Source organism: Balaenoptera borealis (assembly GCF_965194805.1).
Source record: "Balaenoptera borealis genome assembly, chromosome: 8".
In the NCBI taxonomy this organism is placed as follows: Eukaryota; Metazoa; Chordata; class Mammalia; order Artiodactyla; family Balaenopteridae; genus Balaenoptera; species Balaenoptera borealis.
In genome coordinates this window covers 16,530,653-16,556,092 of record NC_138865.1, presented here as the reverse complement: position 1 = coordinate 16,556,092, position 25,440 = coordinate 16,530,653, and the positions used below count along the sequence as shown (strand labels likewise).

Here is a 25,440-nt window from a genome sequence, read left to right as displayed (position 1 = left end):
CTTGGAGGGAGAAAGCCTCACTTCTCCAGGGCCTGCAAACGCTGAACAAAAATGCCTGCACCAGAAGGTGACAAGGGAGAAAGCCAGCCAGGCAGAAGAAGGCTCAAAAGGAAGAGGATGAAAGACAGATTTCCTGGAAGAGAACGATTCCAAGTGTGCGCCAAGCTGAATTCCTAACAAGACACAGCCATGGGGAGTCAGCTAACCTCGGGGCACAGCCAGTGCCGTAGCCAGAGCCCACACCTGTGGTCTCAGAGCCCACCTGCCAAAGGTGGAGGCTCTGGAGTCGCTTCAACAGTAAGGAAAGGTGTCTGAGGCCACAGCCCCGGCCTGACAAATAGGATGGGGTGGGGGGTGGGGAGGATGGCAGATTCTCTGGGGGAACAGCCCCCAGGGATAGAAGTCAGAGGTCCTGCAGATGATGAACAGAACCTGAGGGGGTCCCCGGGAGCACCCATCTCCCACCGGAAATCAGTCACATGATCAGTTACAGTTATTCAGATGGAGGTGGCACCCCCAGTCCTCCCACTGTCTTGAGCGTGTCAAATTTTATGCTGAGGATGTGGATTCCTGAGTCCACATGGAGATGCCCAGGACGGGGCCAGGCTGAGCTGTACCCCTGATGCGTGGGGAAGAAAGCCCCACCCTGCTCTCTGAGTGGGGTCCCTTTCCCCCCGCAGACTCGGGGCCCCTTTCCCCCCGCAGACTCGGGGCAGGTGATGGGGTGGAGTGGAGGAAGTCCCGCCAGCCGACGCCCAAGAGGAATGAGGCCCATGGCACTAGTTCAGCCCCCCCTCCACTCGCGGCAGGGAGGGACCCAGCAATTGTAGCTGCTCCCCAGATTGCCCAGGCTTTTTCTAGGTCTGTCCTTCCACAGCTGCCCTGGGCTGGACAGAGAGATGCACGGGTTTGGGTGAGTTTGAGGGGCTAGCAAGGGGTCATCGCCATACCCTGGGATGACAGCATCTCTGGACCATTTCCAATCATCAATAAAGTCAAGTCTCCTCCATTTGGGAGAGGAGGTGATTTCAGCAGCCCCCCAGGTAGAAATGCTATACCTATACTTCCGGGAGGCAGGCCTTTTCGTGCTTCGTGTCACTGTGGCCTCACACTCACCCAGCTTTCTAACACAGTGAGAATTAATAAGAGTGATTTCAGGTTACTGGGGCCCCTGAAAAAAAAGGCCTTTCATCTTCCACTGAGGATAAAAGTGGAGGCTGGACTGGGCCAGTGGTGTTATCCCACAAGGATTTGTTTGGCCAACGAGGCCAGACTCTCGTTTTGAAATGGAGAAGAGTGAGAGCTGCGGCCTGTATTTTAAACTGTCACGTTCCTGCATGTGGGTGGGCAGGGGAGGAGAGGAGAGAGGTCAGTCCACCATGCAGGCTCGGGAAAAATCAAGGGGGAGGTTTTCCTGGAAGCCTCTCTTCTGGCTGGAAGAGCTTCAGCACCCTGAATCATGCTCATGGTGGTAACTATGCAAACTCCTCCTACGGGGACGTTAGATGAGAATCAGTCACTTCTGCCTGGCTGGTCCCAGTGGGGGAGGCTCTGTGACCTCTGACTGCCCATCAGGATCCAGGTCAAAGTGGTGACTAGAGAGCACCGTACCCAGGGAGGGAGGCCAGGGCCGGCCAGGTGGCTGCTCCATGTGGCCGATGGGTATGAACTTTCCAGGAAACACTGTTGTCTGAAAAGAGGAAATGGGGCAAAGCATGAGGGGCACTACCGTCAGCCATACCCAGAGTGAGACCCAAGGCAGCAGTCTGCAGTTCTGCATAAGATGATTGGTGACAAATTGGAGCCACCAAGCAGGGTGGCGGTGTTTATTGAAAGAGAGATGAATTCCGCCTCCTTCCAAGTTATTCTGTGCCAGGCTGATGAGTTCAGAAATAACTGGCAGTCATAGAATCACAGAATCCTACTGTGGACGGGAACCTTGGAGAGCAGCGTCTCTGACCCTTCCCTTTGTAGACGAGCAAAGTGGGGGCCGGCCAGGTTAAGTGACTTGCCAACAGCCACACAGGGGCTCTCAGAGCCCCACTGCCCTGCTGGACCTTCTCTGCATTCACATGAGAACTTCTGCCCTCACACCCCTGGAGCGGCAGCTTCCCTTGCCCTGGACCACAGGTCCTTCTGGCGCCTTCCTGCAAACCAGGGAATGGCACCGCCTCCTTAGGGCTCAGGTGGATACACGGATGGGTGAGTTGAGAGCAGCTGAACTGCAAGCTCATATGCCCTCCCGGCCCGATGCCCCTGTACAGAGGACAACTTCAAAATCACCCGTGCAGCCCTCATGCTCCAGACCACACCTATGTTTGTATGGCCCACAGGCTACCTGGATTCTCCCCCACAGCCCCTGCCCAATGTGGGGCTTCTCCTCCCAGCGTCCTCTTCCACCAGCTCATCTGCCTTTACCTCTCTGTCGCAGTGGCGACCTGCGCTCTCTCTTCCTCCGATCTGTGGATGATTTCAGCCCCACCACCCGTCATCACTTCCTGCCACCAAAGCCCTATGGTCAGAGAGCCTGGGATTGAGAGCTTGGTCTCAGAGATCATCTAGAACAGGGGGGTCAACTCCAGCCTGGGCCTGTTTTTGTAAATGCAGTTTTATTGGAACACAGCCAGGTCCCATCACTTACGTATTGCCTCTGTTTTCAAGCTACAGTGGCCGAGTTGGTAGTTGCAACCAAGACGCCATGGCCCACGAAGCCTATCATATTTATTAACTGGCCCTTGAAAAAAAAAATGTTTGCCAATCCCCAATCTAGAGCAACATTTCTGAGGCTCAGGGAAGTTCCGTGACTTAGCTAGGGTCGCTAGCTGATGGGTGGCCAAGTCAGAGTTTGAGGCCAGGTCCCCTGACACCCTCTCCAGGTACAGCCCAGACTTCAGGAGGAGAGAATATGGACTTGAGTATGTCCTCAGACTCGCGCCTCATTGCCAGCCCTTTTTTCTATAGGGAAGTCACAGGGGAGGCGGTTCTGCTCACAAAGCATCAAGATGACTCAGAACTCATTCCCAAAAGCTTGGGTTGCGGACCTGGGGCTCCCTCCCTGCAGGGAGTTCGTCAAAACCCCTGGGGGTGAAGCTGCTCTGGTCTTGCCTTGGGCCCCACCAGGGATGCCACGCCAGCCTGCCTGCCCCAGCTCCCACGGCCAGTCACTGCGCCCTGGTCTCAGTTTTGAGCTGGCACACCCACGGCAAAGGCACATCTTCTGCCTTCCCGAGTGGAGAGGGGGTGGCCACTCAGAGAGCGGACTCCAGGGAGCGTGACATTTGGATGTTCTGTAGCCACTGCCCTCAGCGACTTGCAGATCAAATCAACTCTGCTTTACATACAGGAGGAAGTTTCCTTTTTTCCCTCGCCTCCACCCCCGCCCTCTTAACTCCACTTGGCAATGCTTCCAAGAGCAGAGTCCAGGGGCCTGATGGTGATCATTTCTTGTTTCTGCCGCAGGGAATCCGTGAAAGCATCTCAGGACACAGAGAGGAGGAGGAAGAAGGGAGAAGCTCCAAGGACAGACCCCAGCACAGCTCTTCCCGCTGCCAAGAGGAGGAACCCTGGCCGGCCAGGCAGCAGCTGAGAATCTACGGAGGCCCAGCGTCATGTGGCCACCGGGCGAAGGGAGGGGCGTAGCTGAGTGCCACGCACTTGGCAGGGTATCCCATTTAATCCCAACACCGTCCTCGTGAGGCAGGACTGCCGGCCCCTTTTCACAGATAGAGAAACTGAGGTTCAGATAGGACATGGTCACCCAGCTGGTGATCAGCAGATTTGGAATTCAACTCCAGGTCTGCCTCACCCCCAAATGTACCCTCTTTCCAGCCCTGGAGCTGCCACAGCCGGGCCCTGCTGGGGCCTGGGGATGAAATCCTTGGAAGGACTCATGAGAGCAGCGTTGGGCAGTCCTGGGAAACCAGTGTTGCCAAACAGGGCCTGGGGTGCAGGGAACTGAGATAACAACTCTGTGTCTGATCTCAGAACAAGGCAGGGAACCAGCCACGCGGCCCACACACCAGGGCCGCCCAGGGCCAGGGCGCGGCCCGCTGGATGCCAAGTCCTCTGAGCCCCTGAACCAGCCTCCTTGGATCCCCCACTGCCGCTGTAGGTCTCTTCTAGGCCTTTCGCCCAGTCGAGTGGTCCCAGCTGCACTGAGAGGAGGGCGGCAGGGCAAGGGCCAGGCAGGAAGCTGATGTCTGGGTTCTGGGCAGAACCACAATTGCCCCAGGCTGGAAGCTTCCCCAGGGAGGGCGCAGAAGCATCCCTACAGGGTTTCAGTCTTGACAGTAAACTAGAGCTTAGAAAACAGGATAAGACAGCCTTGCAGACAGATGCGTATCCCAGATCAGCGGTCCCCATGGGGCTGGTGGCAAAAAGAAAAAGCTCATTGCACAAACTGCTGACTCTGCAGTAAAGACACAGTGGGCCTGTACTTCATGTGGATGACTCTCCCCGAAAGAACGCGAAAGTAATTTCAGATCTCCGGTGGCCCCTACCAATCTTGTCTCAATTCCTTTCCTGCTTCTCTCCACTTATCTGTCCCCCTAGCCTAATGTCAAAGTGTAGGCTCAAATGCCTTAGTGTTACTAAGACTCATTCAAACCATTAAACTAATTAGCATTAAGATAGTGAAACTTTATTCTTCCCAGTTTTATTTACATATTTTGAGAGGATCATGGAGAACAGGAATCATCTCAACCAAAGGAATGAATATTTAATGGTAAAATTTCAGCTGTGTGATACCTGGGTGGGGAGATGTTTTAAGGCAGAGTAAAGCTGCCCAGCCTCTATCCCTCCTTCATAATGGCACCTCCATTTCCTTTGCGGAAATTTTCTCTCCCCCATGATGCAAGCCAAGGGTTTATCTCCCATTAGGGATGCCAGATGTAACATATAGCCTCCTCTCCCACCCAAGTGGGGCAGGAGGTAGGCACAAGGCCCCAGCTGAGCCAGCTGGATGACAATGGTTGGTTGTCGTTCATCACAGAGACAGTGGCACGCTGACCCTGTAGATTGTGCCTTCTGTCCCTTCAAATGTCCTTTGGTTCCTGCCCGAGCCTCCCTTGGTCCTCCCATCTCCCACTGACTCTATAAGCCAACTTCTTCCAAAGCCTTCTAAGTGAATCAGTCGTTGCTGTTTGCAAAGAACATGGATTGCCAGCTGAACTCCACAGCTGTTCTACCTTGCTCTACCCACGTAAGGCCAGCGGTGGCTGGAGAAGAGGGCGGGCTGGCTCACCGTCCCTCCATCAGAGGCTGGAACATAGCACACCAACCTGATCACCACCAGGGACCCATGTTCCTAGTGCGTGTGCAGCCAGGAACAAGAGCCATTGGGGGAACCCAGGATTGGGAGAGAGAAGCATCTCATCTCCCAGTGGTGACAGGATGGTATCATGTGCAGCCCTGAAGGTCATGCTGACACAAGGACCATCCCTTCTGGCAGTCTTCCCTCCTCCCTCCTGCTGTGTGCATACTCACACATGCCCTGAACACACACGAGTTCACACTCGCCAGCACGCGCGCGTGCACACACACACGCGCGGCCAGCAGGCATTCCCCTAGTATTCTCTGAAGGAGAATCTCTCCAAGAGAATATGGCAGCCCCAATGTCCAGGCAGAGCCTGGGTGGCAAACGGAGAAAAAGAGAAAAAGGATGGACCACAAGTGTCTTCCTTCTCTGCTGGGACCCAAGAGGCCAGGTCTCTGCCTTCACAATCACATACCTTAAAAAAAACCAGGAGTCCCAGCAGGAAGATACCACCCACTCTACATAAGACCAACTGTGCCACCTCACAGGGCCACCCAGGCAGCCTTCAAACAAAAACATCCGCAAGATGTGATGTCAGGTTGTCTCCCCCCGCCATCCCCACGGCTACCTTCATTCTCTTCCAGTTTGGGACCAACGGGCATTGGTGCTGATTGGGAAGGGAGGGAGGAGATGACAGGTGAACAGCCCGCCGGCTCAGCACAGCTGGGACCTCAGCCCCACCGTCTCCTAACAGAGCTCTATCACCCACACCGAGGACACACGACAGACACACGCGTGCACACGTGGACACACACGCTCTCCCAAGGCCCACCAGGAGCCCCCGGGAAGCAGCCAAGAGGTTGGCACTGGGCCAAGAACAAAATAGGGGCAAAGACACACCCAGAGTGAGGCAGAAGGCAGACTGCTTCCTAGTACGTTTATTGGAGCCTCTGCTAAGCGTGATATGGATCAGGAACCCCCTTCCGCTGCCCAGTCAACCCGACTGGGGCGGGGACACAGGGAACCAACCTCCTTTTCTTCCCATTATAGACAACATTATTAAAAAAAATAAACTTTACAATAATACATTTTCGCTCATCTGTTAGGGTATTGTTTCGTTAGTTTTGTTCCTTAAAAAAAGGAAAGGAGGGGGAACCACACGATATATGTATACGGATGTGTATATACATATATGTTGAGAAAGGAGCCGTGTTATGTACATACAGTGTGCGTACGTCTCGGAAATGAGGAAAGAGAAGAGCGAGGCAGAGAGAAAAGAGTTGGAGAGAGCCGCAGAGACCAGAACGTGGTGCAGGTAGACGGGCCACGGTGGTCTTCTCTGTCCCTCTCGGTGCCAGCCCCTCCCTCCCAAGGGAGACCCACCAAATGGACCCAAGAGAAACCAAGGGAGTGGACAAAAAAATCATTTCTCTTTGATTTCAAAACTCCTGCCACCAAGCAGGAAGAATCAGCCTTGAGGTGGTATCCAAGTTTTGCTCCCAACCCCCAACGGGATCTCCCAGGCAGGCTGGGCTCCCAAGCCCCCTGGAACTGCCCAGCCTCCCACCCTGTGCTACAGTGGAGGTCAAGGGGGCTCAGCACCACAACCCTCCACAGGTCAGATCCAGCCCTCAGAGAAGGGAGGCGAAATAACCTCCATCCTTGAAGCCACCTGGAGGTGCTGAAGGTACCCAGCTGGACTCCGGGGTGGGGGGGGGCAGCCTCACTGCTCTGCTGCCGACGCCCCCTGCCAGCCCCCGGCAGGTCCCCGGAGTGGGGAGCTTGAGAAGAGTGGCAGCCATCCTGCCCCAGCCCATGTCCCTTAGGCAGTGGGGACGTCATCCTGGTCTCTCATGTCAGCAGGGTCCAGAGGGGAAAACACCAGAAGAAAGTGAAGGGCATCTCTAGACCCTTGTGCCCTCGTCAGCACTGGGTTTCCCCTGCCAGGGGACCTCTGGGCCAGCTCTTAGGCTGCCCGCCTGCTTGTCTGTTTGGTTTAGAAAAACTTCTCCAGAGAAGAAACCTGGGAGGAGATAGGTTCAGAGACAAGGTGGGAAAAGACATTTTTTTTTTTTGCAAGGTGTGTGTGTGTCTGTGTGTGTTTCCATTTTGTCAGGCGGGTGTTCTCATCCGTGTAGCTTTCGGAAATCTCCCAACGCGATCCCCAGAGCCTACAAGGCCAGCTTCAGCATCAGGAAGGAGACAGCGGTCAAGGCAGCCGATGGTCTGGCTCTGCGGGGGCCTGAGTTAGGTTTGACCACCCTTTTACTCCCTGGGATGATATTGGTCGTGAGCTGTGGCCAGGCAGAAGCGGTAACAGAAGCAGAGAGAAGGACAAACGAGTCAGTAGGGCTGGGATCAGGCAAAAAAAAAAAAAAAAGGACTCTGGAAGTGGAGCACTAAGGCCCCTGCCCTCCTGGTCACCCAGGGGACCTTCTTTCACAGAGCCAGGCTTCCATGGAGCTGGGCTGTGCCTCAGGTGACTACTCAGGGAACAAGGCAGCAGTCCCCAGGGAAACGGGCTGCTATCCCTGCCCGGCTGATGCAGACCAGCGAGGACGGGGATGGTATAAAGATCTAAAGGAAGAAAGTCCCGGGGTCCACAGGACATGCTTCTGGAGAGGAGAGGGGAGGGGAGGGGAGGCGGGGGGGGAAGAGAGAAGCTCCGTTCTCCGGGTTCCTGAATTTGTTGGAATCCCCCCCTCCACGGAGCCTCCGCTGCACACCCCTGTCTGAACTCTCTCTCCTTCTGCAGACTCGTACACTAACTTTACTTCTCCTCTAAGTTATATATATGCTATACATATACATAGTCACAGATCTACTCCTGCGCTGGGGCTCCCTCAAGGAAGGGCCCATGTCCTGTGCCATCTCTCCACCTCCTCAATGTCACAGAACCAGCACAGAGCAGGCTGCTGGGAACCCTTGTCTTAAAGAGTCAGGCAAGCTTGCCAGGACCTCTGCTCAGAGCAGCCTCTTGCGTCTCACCCAAGAGACAGATAAGGGCCCTGGCTGCAACATCTACACCCACCCAGCCTCACCCCCAACAGAGTGAGCACCTACCCAGGTCCAGGTGGGTCAGAAGCTCAGCTAGCCCAGTCCATGCAATGGAATCTGGGAGCTTCAAGTCCAAGGCTCTCCTGGAAAACAACCCCCTCTGGCCCAGCCCCCGGCACCCACCCCCACTCAGGCCCTCACTCACCTCCGTGAAGCACATGCTTAACTCTTTGGAGTTATTGGCCTTCAGCCCCTGCTCCTGTGGGAGAGAAGGCGCTGGTAAGGACGGATCACCGGGGCTGAGTCTCTGGCCGGCCTTTGTCCCATGACTCAGATGAGACGACACATCCCGTGGCCCTGCCATCCACCACTGACATCACAGTGTACACGCAAAGAGCACTGGAAGCACAGCGACCTTTGCCCTTCTCTGACACTCTCAGTGGTTAGGGCTCTTGAAGAAGAGACTTCTAACTCTGCTCTCCAACCTACAGCCTAATAGAGCAATAAGCCACTCCTGGGTCTGTCTACCATACTCAGAGTTCCTCTTGATGAGGCAGGGACCATGTTTTCTTTCCTTGTGTAACAGCAGCTCAATAAATGTTATACTCAGTCACTGTTTGCTAACCATCATTCAATAACATGTCTGTGAATGAATGAATGAATGAATGAATGCCACAGATGAGAACTAGCATCCCAGTGCCAGCTCCAGAAAAATCATGAGTCCTCATTCGGCTCATGGGCAAGAGAGCTGTGATTGATTAGTGATGTCTGCCACTGGGGCAGGTTAGGCAGACATCTGGCCGTGGTGCCAGGTGTTGGCTGTTCCATCCTAAACAGATGTGTGGCATCTGGGAGCTCTGTGGTCCAGGTGAGGAATGAGGAAGGAAAGCTGGCTTGGTGATGACTCCAGGGTTTTCCACCCCTGGCACACCACCTGGATGAGGACCAGAGGGTATGTGTGATAAGCAGCCCTTTGTTGTCATCAGCATAATAGTGATCCATGGGAACCAGCTGGGAGATGTGATGTTTCTAAACTGGCCTCAAATGGCTCTGGCCACCAGAAGCAACTGGGAAGCCCAAGAAATTATGCCTAAACCACTGCTCTTGGCCAGAGGTATTAATCATGCCTTGAACATCGCAGGCAATCTACCACCCAGGGCATCTGGTCAGCTAAACAAGGCCCCAGCTGTCACACAAAGCCCCTAGCCAAGAGCAGAGTCACTACCGAAGGTGGAAATGTGATCATGGGGACAATGAGTGCAGCCGAGACAGAATCAGGGACTCAACCAAGGAAGATCCTGTTCAAGACCGCAGCGCCAGTGACCCTGGCTGCCAAGATCTAGCCCGGCCTAACCACCAGCCTGCATCCCTGCAGAAGGGTGTGTGCTCGGAGGCCCTTGCGGACCCAAGGACTGGATTCCACTGCCCAGGACCAAGTGCGGCTCCAGATAGGGCTGTGGGAGGTCACTGCCTGAGGGAGCCTGCCCACCCCACCTCAGAGGCTGCGCTGTCACCATTAGCTTCCACCTGACTGCCCCCCACCATCCTCACTCGGTCACCTCCCTGAGCAACTCCCAGCCCCAGCTAGGTCCCCACCTATGACATCCTGCAGCCTGTCGGGGTCTGTGCCACGCAGCCCAACACCTATATTTCCTGGCAGTCTTTCCAGCTCTAACTGTTGCAGGTACAGCAGCTGTGTCTCTGCCCCCTCCAGGGTCCCTGTCTTCTCCCTGGCGCCCCCTCCCACAGTGCTCACTAAACAGGAGGCTGTGTGGAATCACAGGCAGACAGCTGGGGATTCTGGTCCTCAACCCCCCACCTCAACCAAGAAGCTCCATTTTGACTTGTTTTTGTTTTGTTTTGTTTTGTTTTTAACATCTTTATTGGAGTATAATTGCTTTACAATGGTGTGTTAGTTTCTGCTTTATAACAAAGTGAATCAGTTATGCATATACATATGTTCCCATATCTCTTCCCTCTTGCGTCTCCCTCCCTCCCACCCTCCCTATCCCACCCCTCTAGGTGATCACAAAGCACCGAGCTGATCTCCCTGTGCTATGCGGCTGCTTCCCACTAGCTGTCTATTTTACATTTGGTAGTGTATATATGTCCATGCCACTCTCTCACTTTGCCACAGCTTACCCTTCCCCCTCCCCATATCCTCAAGTCCATTCTCTAGTAGGTCTGTGTCTTTATTCCCGTCTTGCCCCTAGGTTCTTCATGACTTTTTTTTTTTTTTCTTAGATTCCATATATATGTGTTAGCATACGGTTTTTCTTTTTCTCTTTCTGACTTACTTCACTTTGTATGAGGGACTCTAGGTCCATCCACCTCACTACAAATAACTCAATTTGGTTTCTTTTTATGGCTGAGTAATATTCCATTGTATATATTTATGCACCCAACATAGGAGCACCTCAATACATAAGGCAAATACTAACAGCCATAAAATGGGAAATCGACAGTAACACAATCATAGTAGGGGACTTTAACACCTCACTTTCACCAATGGACAGATCATCCAAAATGAAAATAAATAAGGAAACACGAGCTTTAAATGATACATTAAACAAGATGGGCTTAATTGATATTTATAGTACATTCCATCCAAAAACAACAGAATACACATTCTTCTCAAGTGCTCATGGAACATTCTCCAGGATAGATCATATCTTGGGTCACAAATCAAGCCTTGGTAAATTTAAGAAAATTGAAATCGTACCAAGTATCTTTTCCAACCACAACGCTATGAGACTAGATATCAATTACAGGAAAAGATCTGTAAAAAATACAAACACATGGAGGCTAAACAATACACTACTTAATAACCAAGTGATCACTGAAGAAATCAAAGAGGAAATCAAAAAATACCTAGAAATAAATGACAATGGAGACACGACGAAACAAAACCTATGGGATGCAGCAAAAGCAGTTCTAAGAGGGAAGTTTATAGCAATAAAATCCTACCTTAAGAAACAGGAAACATCTCAAATAAACAACCTAACCTTGCACCTAAAGCAATTAGAGAAAGAAGAACAAAAAAACCCCAAAGTTAGCAGAAGGAAAGAAATCATAAAGACCAGATCAGATCAGAAATAAATGAAAAAGAAATGAAGGAAACGATAGCAAAGATCAATAAAACTAAAAGCTGGTTCTTTGAGATGACTTGTTTTATATGTTGGAGTTATATACAAAATTATTTTTAAAAATAGTCTGTGGCTTAAAAATAAATAAGGTTTGAGAAAATAGCTAAACTAGATGACCTCTTGGCCTGACCTTCTGTGACAGGATGCCAGCTCTCAGGGAACCCAGGGTCCTGGACACAGACCTGGACACAACTTAGCCGGGTCAACCACACAGAGAGGAGCCGCTGGGGAGGAGGTGAGATCTGAAGGCTCAGCTCTGGAGCCGCCTGGCCTATGGCTGGACTTTGCTCCTCAGAGTGGCTGGGACTTGAAAGTCTCCTCTTAAGAGGGAAGACACAGGAGGGGGTGTTGGCAAATATTAGATAGGCAGCAGGAGGAAGAGGAGAAGGAGGAAAGGGATAGAAGTAAGAGGAAATGAGAGGAAGGATGAAGTAGAGAAAAAAGGGAAAGACAGCACCCAAGGAGACAGGAGTACCAGGTAGGGAAGAGGGGGAGGGGAGGGAGTAGGGGGGGAGGGAGGGAGCATCAGGGGAGGGGAAGGAGGAGAGGGAGAGGAGAAGGAACAGGAGAGGACTCCTTTATCCCGTCCTCTGACCCATATTATCATGAGATAGGGATGCCACCTCCCAGGACCAGGGCCAAAGGAATCCGACCCACTGTGTGGTCTCTGACAGGCCACAGGGACCTGGTGGGGGAAAAGGACGGGACTCCATGAAGATTAGGACAGGACCCCTCCCCACGCCCCTTTAGCGACCCACCTTGGATCCGTCATCCACAGTACTTGCCCAAGCCCTTCTGAACCAATGGCATTTCCATTTGGCAGGCTCCAGGGCTGACCTGCCACACACTGAACACGTGCTGACTGGCCAGGTGGCACATTGGGCTTCCTCTCACTGTCCTCAAGTACTTCCTTCAAGTGCTACAACATCCAGCTTATAGATTTTTGTCCTCAGAGACCCATCCCAGCCTTTCCTTTTTAGACTGCAGGGTCCTAATCCTTGGTGCCCATCCCCGTGGAACAGCCCCTTGATCCAAGGAAGGACCCCAGAGGCCAGAGCCCAGGGCTCCAGTCTTGGTTCAGCCACTGACCCCCGGCAAATCCCTTCATCTACTGGCACCTCAGTTTCCTCATCTATAAAATAGCGATAGTCAAGCAAACCTCACTGACGCACCGTGAGATACATGAGACCATGCATATGGCGCAGCAAAGCTCTGGACAAGTATAAACGCCCCTTAATCCCCAAGCATGATGCAGAGCGAAGCAGAGCTTGGATCCAGTAAACTCCCAGGACTGGGGCTGCAGGGTGAGACCCAGGTCAGCTGGTACCTGGGGCTATCCTAGCTCTACCCTGACAGCTCAGCAAGCAAAGCCAGGGAGAAGTCTGGGCCCCAGTGGACCCCTCCACCTGACTTCCAGAAAACACAGAACAGACAGTAAAGGGGTGAAGGCTGCAGTAATCTCCCCCAACAGCAAGCCCAAGACCTCTCCCCCAGTCCTGGGCACACAGAACAGTGTGGGTGTTTGCCAGTCAGTCAACCTTTTCTGAAAGTGGCAGATGGGGGAAGTGCATAGAGAAAGAGGTTCCACTACCTAACGCCCAAGCCTTAGGCTCAAATTCACCGCCTCCTTCACATTAACTCCCCTCCACCATTCCCCGCAGGGGGTTCCAAAGATGAATGAGTCACAGCCCTGCTCACACCCAGATAAGAGAAATAAACACCCACAAGGTCACCTCTGCCCCAGTTCAGCAAATGGGAGGGAGAAGAGGCTCTATCTTCCCCAAGTCCCCCACGGTGCAGCTGTCCTCTGAGGTCACACTGCCCCCAAGACCACCCTTGATGCCTATCTCACCCAATTATCTTGGTGGCAGGAAGGGAGGATGGCAGCAAAGACAAGGTTCATCCTTCTAGAAATTTCTCCCAGAGGGGCCCTTTGCTCAGGAAGTTAGAAGGAAATTATCGTCTTCCTCCTCTTCCTTGCCACCTCTGTCCACACTCCCGAAACTGGGTCTGGCATGTGCAGGTGCCAGGGACCAAGTCCAGTGTTGTCTCTATGGGAAAACCCCTGGCCGGAGCTGGCAGGCCCTCTCCTGTGTTCCCTGCTTCTGTTCCCGGCCCCATCCCCAAATCTGTGCCCTTGGCTACCTCCGTCCTGCACACGCCCACCCCCAGTAACACACCTCGCCCTCCTCTACTCCCCACCATCCCCTAGTACAACCCCGCTTTTCTCACCTCTGATGACCATCGACTATCACTGACTATTGCAAAAATCTCCTGACAGGTCCCCCAGTCACTCTTCCTCGACAACCAATCTCCACCTGCTGTCAGATTATCTTCCCAAATCACACTTCTCATCACGACATCCCTGCTCAAAAGCCTTCAGCGGCCTCTCCACACTCGCCAGTTCAACCTGAAAATTAGGTTTGACTTCCCACCCCCTCCTTCCCATATCAGAACCCTGCATTCTCCCAAACGCATGGCCTGTGCTCCTCTAGGTCGGGGGGAGGCAAACATTTTCTGCAAAGGGCCAGAGAGTAACAATTTTAGGCTCTGCCGGCCATGGCGTCTGTCCCAACTTAACTCTGCCTGCAGCACCTGGACAATACATAACAATAGGGTGTGGCTGTGTTCCAACAAAACTTAATTTATTCAAACAGGCAGCAGGCCAGATTCAGCCAGCAGGACCCACCCCATCCTCAGCTGCTCTGGGCTGCCCTGACTCCCTGTCTCTGCTCCCTCGTCACCCACTCCTCCCAATTCCACATCTCTGCATCTCCGTGCCCTCAATTCTCCCTGTTCCTCCAGGCCCAGCAGCAGGGTTCACCTGGTCCATGAGTCCTGTGCTTCCACTGCCAACCCAAAGCCACCTCCCCCTCCGCATCTATAACGCCTTATTCAGCCCCCTGCCGCACCCATCACCTCCTGCCCTGTAATTCTCTGAGCGTGCACCCTTTCCCTCCTGCTGGTATGAGGACCAAGGTACCAGCCTCATATGCTGGTCAGCCTCAATGCCTGGAACAGAGTGACATGCGGTAAGAATTTACATTGAACAAAGGAGTGAATGCACTGATGGATGAATAAATGAATGACTACAAGGGAGAGCCAGAGGGAGGGAAGAAAAGAAGGAATGCATCAGCCTCTCAAAGCTCTGAAACGAGCCGAATTTGTAAATCAGAAATGTATGCCTAATAGGCATATGGATACACTGACCAGCCTCTGGGTCCCATGCTCTGACAGCTACCGGCTTGCGTGCTGAGTAAGAGACCCACCCAGGGAACAGGCAGGAGGAGGAGGAGACAGAGGTGGCTGCTGGCTGCTGAGCCTGTGGCCGGCATGTGGTGAGGAGGGTTCACGGCAAGCCCTCCAAACTCATTTTTAATTCCCCCAGATGTGATGGGCACTAGCAAGGATGAGAGCAGAAATTGGCTGGTGGAGACAAGGAAAGCAAAGGAGATTGCATTACTAGGGCCCCGCAGCCCTGCCGAAAGTGATATGACAGGGTCCCACGAACTGGCCCAGAGCCACCCACCGGGAACACCAAGGACACTGGAAACAAACCAAGTCCAGGGAAAGTGGGAACCCACTGCCAGTCTGCCCCGCCCACGCTGCACTGCCCTGGTCCCGGCCCCATCTTATGACAAAAGAGCCTTCTAGCCAATCCTCCTGCATCTTCACCTTCTTTACCTACTTCTTTACCTTCATACCTCACGGCACACAGAGGCCATCAATGAGAGGGAGGAAAGCTGAATAGAGTTGCCTGCGAGCAACAAAACAGACCGTTTTCTAGAACAGAGAGCAGGAAGTTCCCATAAATCCAATGATCGGGAACTCTGGGCTCTTTCTCTTGACCTGTGTGGAGCACCCACTCGACGCCAGGCACTAAGCACTCGGTTATAAGGGCTACCAAGGGGGTGACGCGGCCCCCGCCCTCCAGGGATGCTTTTCTGGTGCGGGGAGCAGAGCACGTCGTGATGGGGGCCGAAGGGAGGCAAAGTGGGAGCCCTAAGCAAGGAGACGGCAGTTCTGCCAGAGCGGAGTCAGGAGACCACCCGAGAGGTGACATCCAAGTAGGGTTCAAAGGCAGAGAGCTGGAAGAGAAGGGAAGGAGACGCCCTTCGCTCAGAGGAACTGGCGAGGACAAGGGCCAGCATCTTGCTCATCCTGGCCCTCGGGCCTACACCAGGGGTGCCTGATGGGCTTCAGAAACAAAGGACCTTGGATGAGGGTACAAGACTGATGGCCTCCTGTAGATTCCTCGCTTTAGGGACCACTGGGAAGGAGGGAGGGAATTCACACAAGGGGTGTGTGTGTGTGTGTAGCAGGGACAGAGGGAGACACTGTTCTGTAGATTCTGCCACACTTTCTCCAAGTTCCAGAGAGCCCCAGGCTGGCAGGGCCACCCGGAGAGGGGACCACAGCCAGGAGCGGAAGCATATGAGAGCCAGACTCCAGAGGGCGTCAAGGACCACAGACACGGGGCCAACTCGGGGTCTGCCCAGCTCCCGGCTCCTCTCTGGTACCTAAGACACCCACATTTCTGCTCAGCAGCCCCTCGAAGGAGACAAGAGTCCCTCCAATTCCAGACCCCGCCCCACTGTGGGAAAGTCCTTTGGGGGAGCGGATGTGGAGGAAGAGGCAGCACAGTGCAGCCAGAAGAAAACTGTCCAGGAGCCGGGGGCTGGGGGTGCTGTGGACATGTCACCGTCCTCACTGGCCTTCCATCCTCTGGGATTTGGGTAGGAGCTCTCAGAGAGCCCACTGATGCTAACATCCAATTGCTCACGTGGGGTCCCCACCTGGCTACCATCTCTGGGTCAGTGAAGGAGGTTCCTAAGACTTCCCCCAGGGTCCACGTGTGGATAAGAAGGAGGACAGAGGTAAGTGATCGTGCCTCCCTCTCCAGGGGTGTCTGGGGTCTGCGGCCTTCCTCTCCCTCCCTCCCTCCCTCACTCAGCTCCCTGTCTCTGCCCTCACTCGGAGACTCCCTTCTGTGGCCACGGGTTGCTGTCATTCCCAAGGGCCCCACAAGGGTCACCACAGAGCCCTTCCAAGCTAGCAGAGCTGAGGGAGGGGGCATGGGCTGGGAGGGACAGACCACCCACACCAGCCTCCAGCCAAGCTGAGGGCAGGGACACGGGCTTATTCCCTCTGCACGCCCAGCACCTGGCACAGAGTAGTAGGTGCTCATTTAAAAGACCGCAATTAGGACTTCCCTGGTGGCGCAGTGGTTAAGAATCCGCCTGCCAATGCAGGGAACACGGGTTCGAGCCCTGGTCCGGGAAGATCCCACATGCCGCGGAGCAACTAGGCCTGTGCGCCACGACTACCGAGCCCACGCATGCTCCGCAACAAGAGAAGCCACGGCAATGAGAAGCCCGCGCACCGCAAGGAAGAGTAGCCCCCGCTCACCGCAACTAGAGAAAACCTGCGCGCAGCAACAAAGACCCAACGCAGCCAAAAATAAAATTAAAATAAATAAATTTTTAAAAATGAAAGAATAAAAAAATAAAAGACCGTAATTAAAACAGAATCAGAGGCCCTTCCCTTTCAGTTTCTGTGAGAAAGAACGGGGGTATGAGGGTCTGCTTCTCTTCCATTCCTCCTGGGAGGTCCCCCCCTGCTGTCCCACCCAGAGTGACTTAGTCAACAGACCCGAGTGGACGGACCCTGGGGCCAGGCCTGGGGGAGCCCCCTGCCAGACAGCCCTCCAGGATCCAAACACCTATCATGTATGTAAGGTTCCTCACATACGTCATCCCTCATACAGATCATGTGTTAACCCCACTGGAATCAAACCAAGTGTAAGACAAGCCCCCAGATGGTGAGTCTGCAGAAAACCAGGCTGGGGCTGAAAGAAACCAGGTGATGGTTTAGCAAACCACTGGAGGGAAACAGCGGGGGGGAAAAAGGGAGTCAGAGTCATCAGGCACTGAGGGGGCTGCAGTGGGCATGAGACCAGGGCTTTGAACTTCTCCACGCCCACAGCGACTCTGTGGGAGTCTTAGGAAGGGTCCACAGCCCCTGCTGAGTGGGCATCTCCCCAGTGGGCCAGCCCCAAGGGGCTGGGGAGGAAGGTTGGCAGCACCCAGAGGGACCACACCAGAGCCTGGTCACCTGACAGGTGGCACAGCCCTGACCTGCCAAGCTGCCCGCCACTCTAGCATGAAATTGAGCTGGCAACCGTCTGTGGAGCAGACCCCGAGCCCCGCCAGCAGCCGCTGAAGCATGTTCAGTGTAATTAGGAGCCACCCAAGGGTGACATGGGTACCTCAGCCCAAATCAGGAGGGGCGGCCTAATGGAGGGGAGCGGGTCATGGAGGGGCCCACGCTGGGCCTGACCTGAAGGCACTTGGAGGTCAGCTGTTACAGCACAGGGTGCCCACCAGGAAGGGAAGTGGGAGTGGGCTTCCCAACCAGGATGGGCACCAGCAAGGGGTGCCCGGGGTGACCGGGACACCTCTGCCAGGCCCCATCCCTGCTCAGGTCTCACACCAGCATTCTGAAAGCCCACTGCTCTTCATCTCTGGCTGTACTGAGGTTATATTGACCATCAAAAATTGTATCTATTTGGGAATTCCCTGGTGGTCCAGTGGTTAGGACTCTGCGCTTCCACTGCAGTTGCCCGGTTCGATCCCTGGTTGGGGAATTAAGATCCCTCAAGCCGAGCGGCACAGCCAAAAAAAAAAAAATTGTATATATTTAAGGTGCACAATCCAATATACATAAATATTGTAAAATACCCACCACAAGTCAATCAACACATCCATCACTTCACACTTCTACCATCTTCTTTTTTTGCTTTTTTTTTTTTTTTTGCACTGAGAACACTTAAGGTCTACACAGATTTCAAGTACACAGTACAACACTGTCAACTGCAGTCACGTCACTGTAACCAGTTCTCCAGGACTTACTCATCTTGCAAGACTGAAACTTCATAGTGAGTGCTCACTGGTGATCCCACGAGCCCGCCCCACTCAGACTGGCATCTTCATTGCCACACGCAGCCGGGCCTGTTCCCCCGGCCCCCAAACCTATGCTCACGTTGTGCCCCCACTGGCTGGACTCCAGACCCCACCCCTCCTTGGCAATTCCAGCCCCAATTCCTGCCTGAAACATCCCCTTATCCCCACCACCACACCCTCACTGTTTCCCCCCTCCTCTGTTTTCCCTGATATTCTGCACAAGGTCTTCTTTTAAACTCTTTGTTCTAGAGTATGAGTGTGTATATGAGTATATATGAGTGTGTGTGAGAGAAAGTGTGTATGAGTGTGTGGGGGGGGTCGCGTTCTGATTAGAACCAACATCCTAAGCAAAAAATCTACTGTAGCAAATGGTGTGACAGCACGAGGATAGCTCAGCAGAGAGAAAGGCTGAGTGGGGAGCCCTGTGTCTCCACAATGCCACCCACGTGGTCCCATCTTGTGGCACTGACCGCAGCCCACGTCTGGTGCTTGTTGAACTCTCTGACCCTCGACAAGACCACAAGGACCACAAAACACAGGACTGCATCAGCCTCATTCACCAGCGTCTCCCTAGTATCTCGCATAAGACGTCGAACACAATGCATGCATAGCACACGTTGGATGGATGGATGGATGGACGGATGGACAAACAAATGAAAATCACAGGTTTTGGAATCAGATGTAGGTTTGAAATCTTATTCCACCACTAACCAGCTGTGTGACCTTGTGTGTGTCGCCTAACACCCCTGGGCTAGTTTCCTGCGTGTAAAACAAGAATCCCAACAGCTCATTGTATGAGAATCAATGAAATAGGTAGAGTCTACTAGCGCAGTACCCAGTAATTAGTAGATGGTTAGTAAATGATAACCATTCCATTTCTCCGGCACCCCCGTAGTATCTAGTACAATCCTGTGACAGAACAGGTGTCTGATACTTGCAGGGTGATACTTAGTGAATTAACCATGGAAAACTAGCCCCCATCAGCTCTTCCTGCCTCTTGGGTCCTGATCCAAAGGGAGGCACTTGCGTGCCCCGTCCCTGGTCTCCAAGGCTGTAATTTCCCACCTCGCCTCTGGCATCAGGTACTTCTCTAAGCCCTCAGACTGCCCCGGCTCCATTTTCCCAGCGGCAGAGCTGCATCCCCTCACCTGGACAGATGTGCAGGTAGTGATGACATTGGTCCCCAGGCTGGTGCTATCACTGAGGTCATCCGGCAAAGAAGGCGTTTTCTCTACCCGAGGGGCCTGCGTGGCCTGGAATGAGGGGTTTTTAGGGGACAGGTTCACATCTGTGCCATTGCCAAAGGCCTGGATGGCGTTCCCTGTGGGGAAAGAGAGCAGGGAGAGAAATCAGGGGCCCCTCCATCACTCTGCCCCTTGCCATCCCAAACTTGACCTTCCCTGTGATAGCCCAGAGCTGGGGGCGGGGTGGAACTCGTCCAAACTAACTTGGCTGAAGCTCCCTTTCAGAGAGCTACCAAGGTCTCATATCGAGAGAAGAAAAGAGCAGGAAGGAAGTTGAAAAAGAGAAACCGGAATAAAGGAAATGTACCGGATGTGGAATGAAGAGGAAAACAGGAGGAGAAGTGGGGTGTGGGGAGCCGGGAGGCGAGGAGCAGGCAGTGCCCAGGGCGCAAGCCCACCTTCTCTGCGGCATTCAGTATTGCAGACCACCACGTTCACGTGGCCACCCGACGTAGTCCCCCTCCCCAGGTGGCCTCATCCACCCCCCACTCAGTCAGTTACACTAATTCACTCAGGACCAACTAACGGGACCTCTTGGACAAAATTGCGTCCCCAAGCCAAGAGCCTATATGAAGCTCCACCTCCAAGTCCCAGGTGCACTTCAAGTTCATCATGTCACCACCTGAACTAGGCACCACTCCCTCCACTGCAACATTGCCTCCCGCTGCGTTCCCAGCCCTGACGGTGACATCTTTCTCCACCCAAGTCTCCCAAGTCACAAACCTGGGTTACTCAGGACACTTCCCTAACCACCCGCTTGCCATCAACCAAGCCCACCCCCCCACTCCACCCCCCGCCGCTGCTCTGGGTCAGTGGGTGCTGTCCTCTCCCGAGAGCGCCTACGACAACCCCTAGCGGACGCTGTGTTGGGTCACCTGTGAGAACCACATCCCTATCCCCACCCCCTCCACACCAGAACCAGAGAGTGAGCCTTCCGAAATCAGATCTGACCATGGCACCACCTGCCGACACCCCTTCAGTGAGCTTCACACCACCTCGTCACCTGCAGGACCCTAAGATCCAAACGCCTTCAGATCTGCAAGCGTGCTCACCAGGAGGACTCTCTCCACCTATCCAGGTGACCCGGGGCATCCTTATGCAGTGTGGCAAGGCTAAGTGGTCTGCAGTTCCTGAAACCCACCTCTGCCCAGAGCGGAATAGCAGGCCCTCCCTCCCCCTTCAGCTGACCGGTGGCCAGTGATCCCCAAGTGGGTCAGCTTCTGAGATGCCTTCAGGGCCCCCCTCCTCCAGGCTGACTCGGGCAGCCCCACCCTGGGCTTCTGCAGACCCCTCTGCAGACCTCCACCCTAGCACGGTTCCTCCCCCACCGTACTGTGATGGCTGTGACCCCCTGACGGTGCACCTGCTCAATGACAAGCACTGTGCTGTCAGAAAGGCAGGATGGACAGATGACGGAAGGAAGAAAAGAGGGCAGGAAAGGGGGAGGAGATCTCCAGGTGGGTGTGGAGAGCGAGGGCGTCGGACTAGAAAGACCAGGCAGGCAGAGCTTGTGGCTGACCTTTCCTTCTCTCTAGCCTTCGGATTAGGAGTTTGATGAAACTCCAATTCCAAAGGGAAATCGATCCTTAAAGGGAAAAGTGACAGATGCTAAGACCTCACCACAGGGCTGTGCCTGAAGGAACCTGGCTGAGACTGTCAGGATAACAGACCAGAAACCTTCGGCCTTGACTTGACATAGATGGAAGGCCTCCAGTGGCCTCCGGACAGCTCCGGGGTGAATCTCCAAGAGCACAAAACCCATGGTCTCCGCAGGCAACCCCCCTGCTGGAGAAGCCCCGCAGGCATCACTGGCCACCGCACGGGGAAGGAGGGAATGGCCAGGCAGAGCTCCAGGGCCCCCTGGGATAGGAGGGGTGGGGGGTGGCTGTTGGCTGGGGAGGACGTGGCAGGACTCACGGAGGCATGGGTTCTCGGTGAAGTCCCTCAGGAACTTCTCACACTCCTCCTCCATGTTTCCGCTCCCACGACAACTGCACCAGGGGGACACCACGATGCCAGTGGGGCTGGAGTCCACGTAGTTGGGTGTTATATCGAACCCTAGGCAGGGAGAAAGGGAGGCAAAGGAGAGAAGGACAGTAAGGCTTCCCCTCGGGCCCCCAGACCCCAGGCCCATCAGAGAAGAGGCTTGGGACACCCCCCTCCCTCCCATCCACCTGCCCCTCAACACATATATCCCAGCTCACATTCCAAACCACGGGGGTCAGCAGGGGGCATAAAGGACAGACCAGGGCGGCAGAGGGGATACCCAGGAGCACCCCCGCACCCGAGAGCACGGGCCCTCGCTTTCTCTTTCGCCAACAAGCAGAGCATGTGTCCTCCAGTCAGGGAGGCTAAGGCTCTCTCTTGGGTTTGGATCCCAGTGTCAACGTTGACCAGCAGAGTGAACCTGCACAAGTTACTTAGCTTCCCCAAGCCTCAGTTTTCCCATCTGTAAAATGGAGCCCCACCCCCTGCCTAGTAAGGTTTGCTGTGAGATTTAAATAAGACAGTCCACGTAAACTGCTTAGCACAGCGTCTGAAATGTTGCACAATGAATGTTACCCTTTCTTCTTATTTTGGAAGCTCCTAAGGCCCCTGGGGCCTCCTCCCCCATGATAAAGCTCCGGCTCCCATCACAGCAGAGAAGGGCCAGCTCAGGCTGTCCACCCGCCGGCCCTGAGCTGGGCCTCGGTCCCTAACTGAGCCTGGGGCAGCCGGGAGCCACCGAGAGCCTGGGTTGGGGCGGCTTACCGATCATGCCGGCATAGGAGCCCAGACACGCCTGGTAATTGTCAGTGGGGCAGCCAGTGAGCGTCCGGTAGGAGGCACGACAGTTGGCGTGGAAGTCCGCCAGCCGGGACCTGGGGTCAAGAGAAGACCCATCGGACAGCAAGTTAGTCTGGCGGCCCTCCCGCTTCCCTGGCAGCAGAGCGGCTCTTCCACAGCCTCCCAGGGCGGGAAGAAGCCAGGAAGACAGAGAGGAGGAAGATGGAGGGGAAGAAGCTTGGAGGGCTTTAGGCTAGGAGCTCCTTGAGGACAGGACTTCCTGGAGACCCAGGCACCCAGTTTAGGCAAGCCCTGCTCTGAATGGGTCTCTCCGTCGGAGGAACACAGAGGGAACCCGGGTGGGTTTGGTGAGAATGCCTGGGACCCAGGCAGGAAGGCCAGGCTCTGCTTCCTGCTCAACCCACTCCTGGTGACCTTTCCCAAGTCCTCCAGCACAGCACCATGGCCACTCACAGAATGAGTACAATAATCCCTGCCCAGCCGCTTCATAGAATCCGTCTGGGGGTCAAAGGGGACAGCCCCCGGGGAGGTTAAAGAAAGAGTCCCCCTAGGACGAGACATCCCCTGGGCCTTCCTGACCCACCTCTTCTGCATCAAATCAGAGCAAAGCCTCCCCTGCCGTCCCTCCACCAGCTTCCCCATCCTGCAAGGCAGAATCTGCCTTTTCTTCCCCTGGTGATGTAACCTGTCATCACCCACTCCTCTCTGTCAGTGCAGATAAAGCTGCTTTGTAACCACCTGCACACAGCTCTGTGCTCCCCAGTCGACCATGAGCTGCCTAAAGGCAGCTGCTGTCTGACCCGGTCTGTCTGCAGCCCCCAGCACCTGGATGCAGAGGTCACAGGGAGCCCACGGCACCCAAGTCTAACCTGCACGGCAATTCCCGTTCCTTCTTCTTCCTGCCCTAGCACCCTGGCCCCAGGCTGTGACCATCAATCAGCCCAGGCCACCGCCCACCTCCCCACCCACCGGGGCTTCCTATAGGTGAGTGCCCTTTGCCACAAGGTCCTCGCCATCATATCCTGAGTGTCTCACAGCAGCTGCAGGCAGCAAGTACCAAGGTCTTGTTCACTGGTGTTTTCCCAGTGATGGGCACATAGTAGGACCTTGACAATACGGGCTCGGTGAGAACATTACAGTAGCCACAGGAAGGACCAGAACCCAGGCCATCTGCCTCCCTGCCCAAGCTCTGTCCATACCGTGAGGTGCCTCACAAGCCATCCCAAAGGTCACCCCGAATTCAGCTCCCCTGCTTCTCCACTGGAACTCTGTCCGTATCAGGAAGGAGCAGATAGAGAGAAGGACAAGAAGTTGAGAGAGACCAGGACAGCCTAAGAGGAATGCTCTCAACACAGAGACGGCTCCTTGGGTCCCATCTGGTTTGCCTGGAGGCCCAACAGTCCCAGGAGAGGGGGTTTAGGAGAAGGAGGAAGCTCTCCAGAGTGATTTGACCCCAAAGACACCTTGAGTGTCCCTGGATTCCTGCAGCCCGCAGAGGCAGCAAGGTGCTGGAGATGGAAAGGTGAGCTCCCAGCTGAGAGCTGGGGGCGAGGTCTCACTTCAGCTCCGCCCCATCTTCCTGCGAGACCTCAGATGAGTCCTCGCTTCTTGGGGACTCATTTGCCTTATTTATCCAATGAATAAAAAGTATTTTCACAGTCAGGGAAGATGAAAAAGTTCTGGAGATGGATGGTGGTTAATGGCTGCACAACAATGGGAGTGCACTTAACGCCACAGAGCTGTACATTTAAATGTGGTGGAAATGGTCAATTTTATGTTGTGTGTAATTGACCATGATAAAAACATGACTTAAGAAGAGGTCCTTTCACATCCACCTTTTATCACGTAATCCTCACAAAAACTTTGCCAAGATCTGCTGAGCAGTTGTTATCACCATCCTCCTTCACAGAGGAGGAAGTTGAGCCTAAGAGAAGCTGAGTAACTTGCCCAAGACCCCAGAGCTTCTGAGCAGCGGAGCCAAGACTCCAGCCCAGAAGCCCAATAATAAGGGCTACCCCTTCCAGCAGGTCCTCCACCCACATCCTGCTCCTCTGTAAAAGTATCTTGTCCTCCATAGGAAAAGAGAAGGAAAGCTGCAATGTCTCCGCCCTCCCTCCCGCCTGTAAATCATACCCTTTATCTCCTCACCACCCAGCCCCCAAAACAGGGAAAAGCAGCATTTCCAACCAAGCCCCCAGCCCCTGCAGAACGAGACTTGGTCTTGAATGGCCAGACTGGAGTCTGTCCTGCTCCGTGAACTAGCAAATGAATGAAGGTCAATGAGAGATGGTCTCTGCCCACACCCTGGACCTCCAGAGACCTGTCAGGGGGCCAGGAGGGGACACAGACTTAATAGGTAAAGGAGATTTGGAGGTCAATAAACCAAAATCTCTAAGCAGCTATCGTGGGTTGAATTGTGTCACCCAAAGAGCTAGGTCCTCATCCTTGGTACCTGTGAACGTGACCTTACTCAGAAATAAGCTTTTTGCAGATGTAACCAAGATGAGGTCACAGTGGATTAGCGTGGGCCCCCAATCCAGTGTCTGGTGTCCTTATAAGAAGAAGAGAAGAGACCCAGACACAGAGTGAGAATGCCATGTGAAGATCAAGGCAGCATTTGGAGTGAGGCGCCTACAAGTCCAGGAATGCCAAAGATTGCCGGCAACACCAGAAGCTAAGAGGAAGGCATGGAACAGATTCTCCCTTCAAGGCTTCACAGGGAGCACAGTCCTGCCAACACCTTGATTTTGGACTTCTGGCCTCCAGAATTGTGAAAAAATCAGTTTCTGCTTTAAGCCACCCAGTTGTGGCACTCTGTTACAGCAGCTAGGGAAACGAATACAGCGCCTTCAAAGATTTCACTGTTTGCTTTGGCCAAATGTCTCCCTCCAGAAGGAGCCAAGGGGCTGTGGTCAGGCCCTGCAGTGAGGAGGGCTGCAGGGGGGCAGCGTGAAGCCACATCCGAGCTCCTGCAGGGTGTGGGGCTGCGAGATTACAGGCAGAGCTGCTAGTTACCATCTCCTCCCCACCAAGGAGACGTTCTAATAGGA

At 54.2% G+C, this 25,440-nt stretch overlaps 1 protein-coding gene across 4 annotated transcripts in view; it reads right to left on the bottom strand.

Annotated features, from left to right (window-relative positions):
* Window positions 1-25,440, bottom strand: part of GFRA2 (GDNF family receptor alpha 2) — a 303,828-nt gene that overhangs the window by 199,855 nt on the left and 78,533 nt on the right. For 2 of the 4 annotated variants that reach the window (XM_082404471.1, XM_082404472.1), the window contains 5 exons: window positions 22,355-22,464; window positions 21,521-21,661; window positions 19,508-19,680; window positions 8,457-8,510; window positions 6,161-7,548 (listed from right to left, as the gene is read on the bottom strand). In XM_082404471.1, the coding sequence (XP_082260597.1) occupies window positions 7,426-7,548; window positions 8,457-8,510; window positions 19,508-19,680; window positions 21,521-21,661; window positions 22,355-22,464 (601 nt within the window). In that variant the 3' untranslated portion in view covers window positions 6,161-7,425. Of the gene's footprint in view, window positions 1-6,160; window positions 7,549-8,456; window positions 8,511-19,507; window positions 19,681-21,520; window positions 21,662-22,354; window positions 22,465-25,440 lie in introns of those variants that run through there. The other 2 variants (XR_014248092.1, XR_014248093.1) reach the window with 1 other exon arrangement.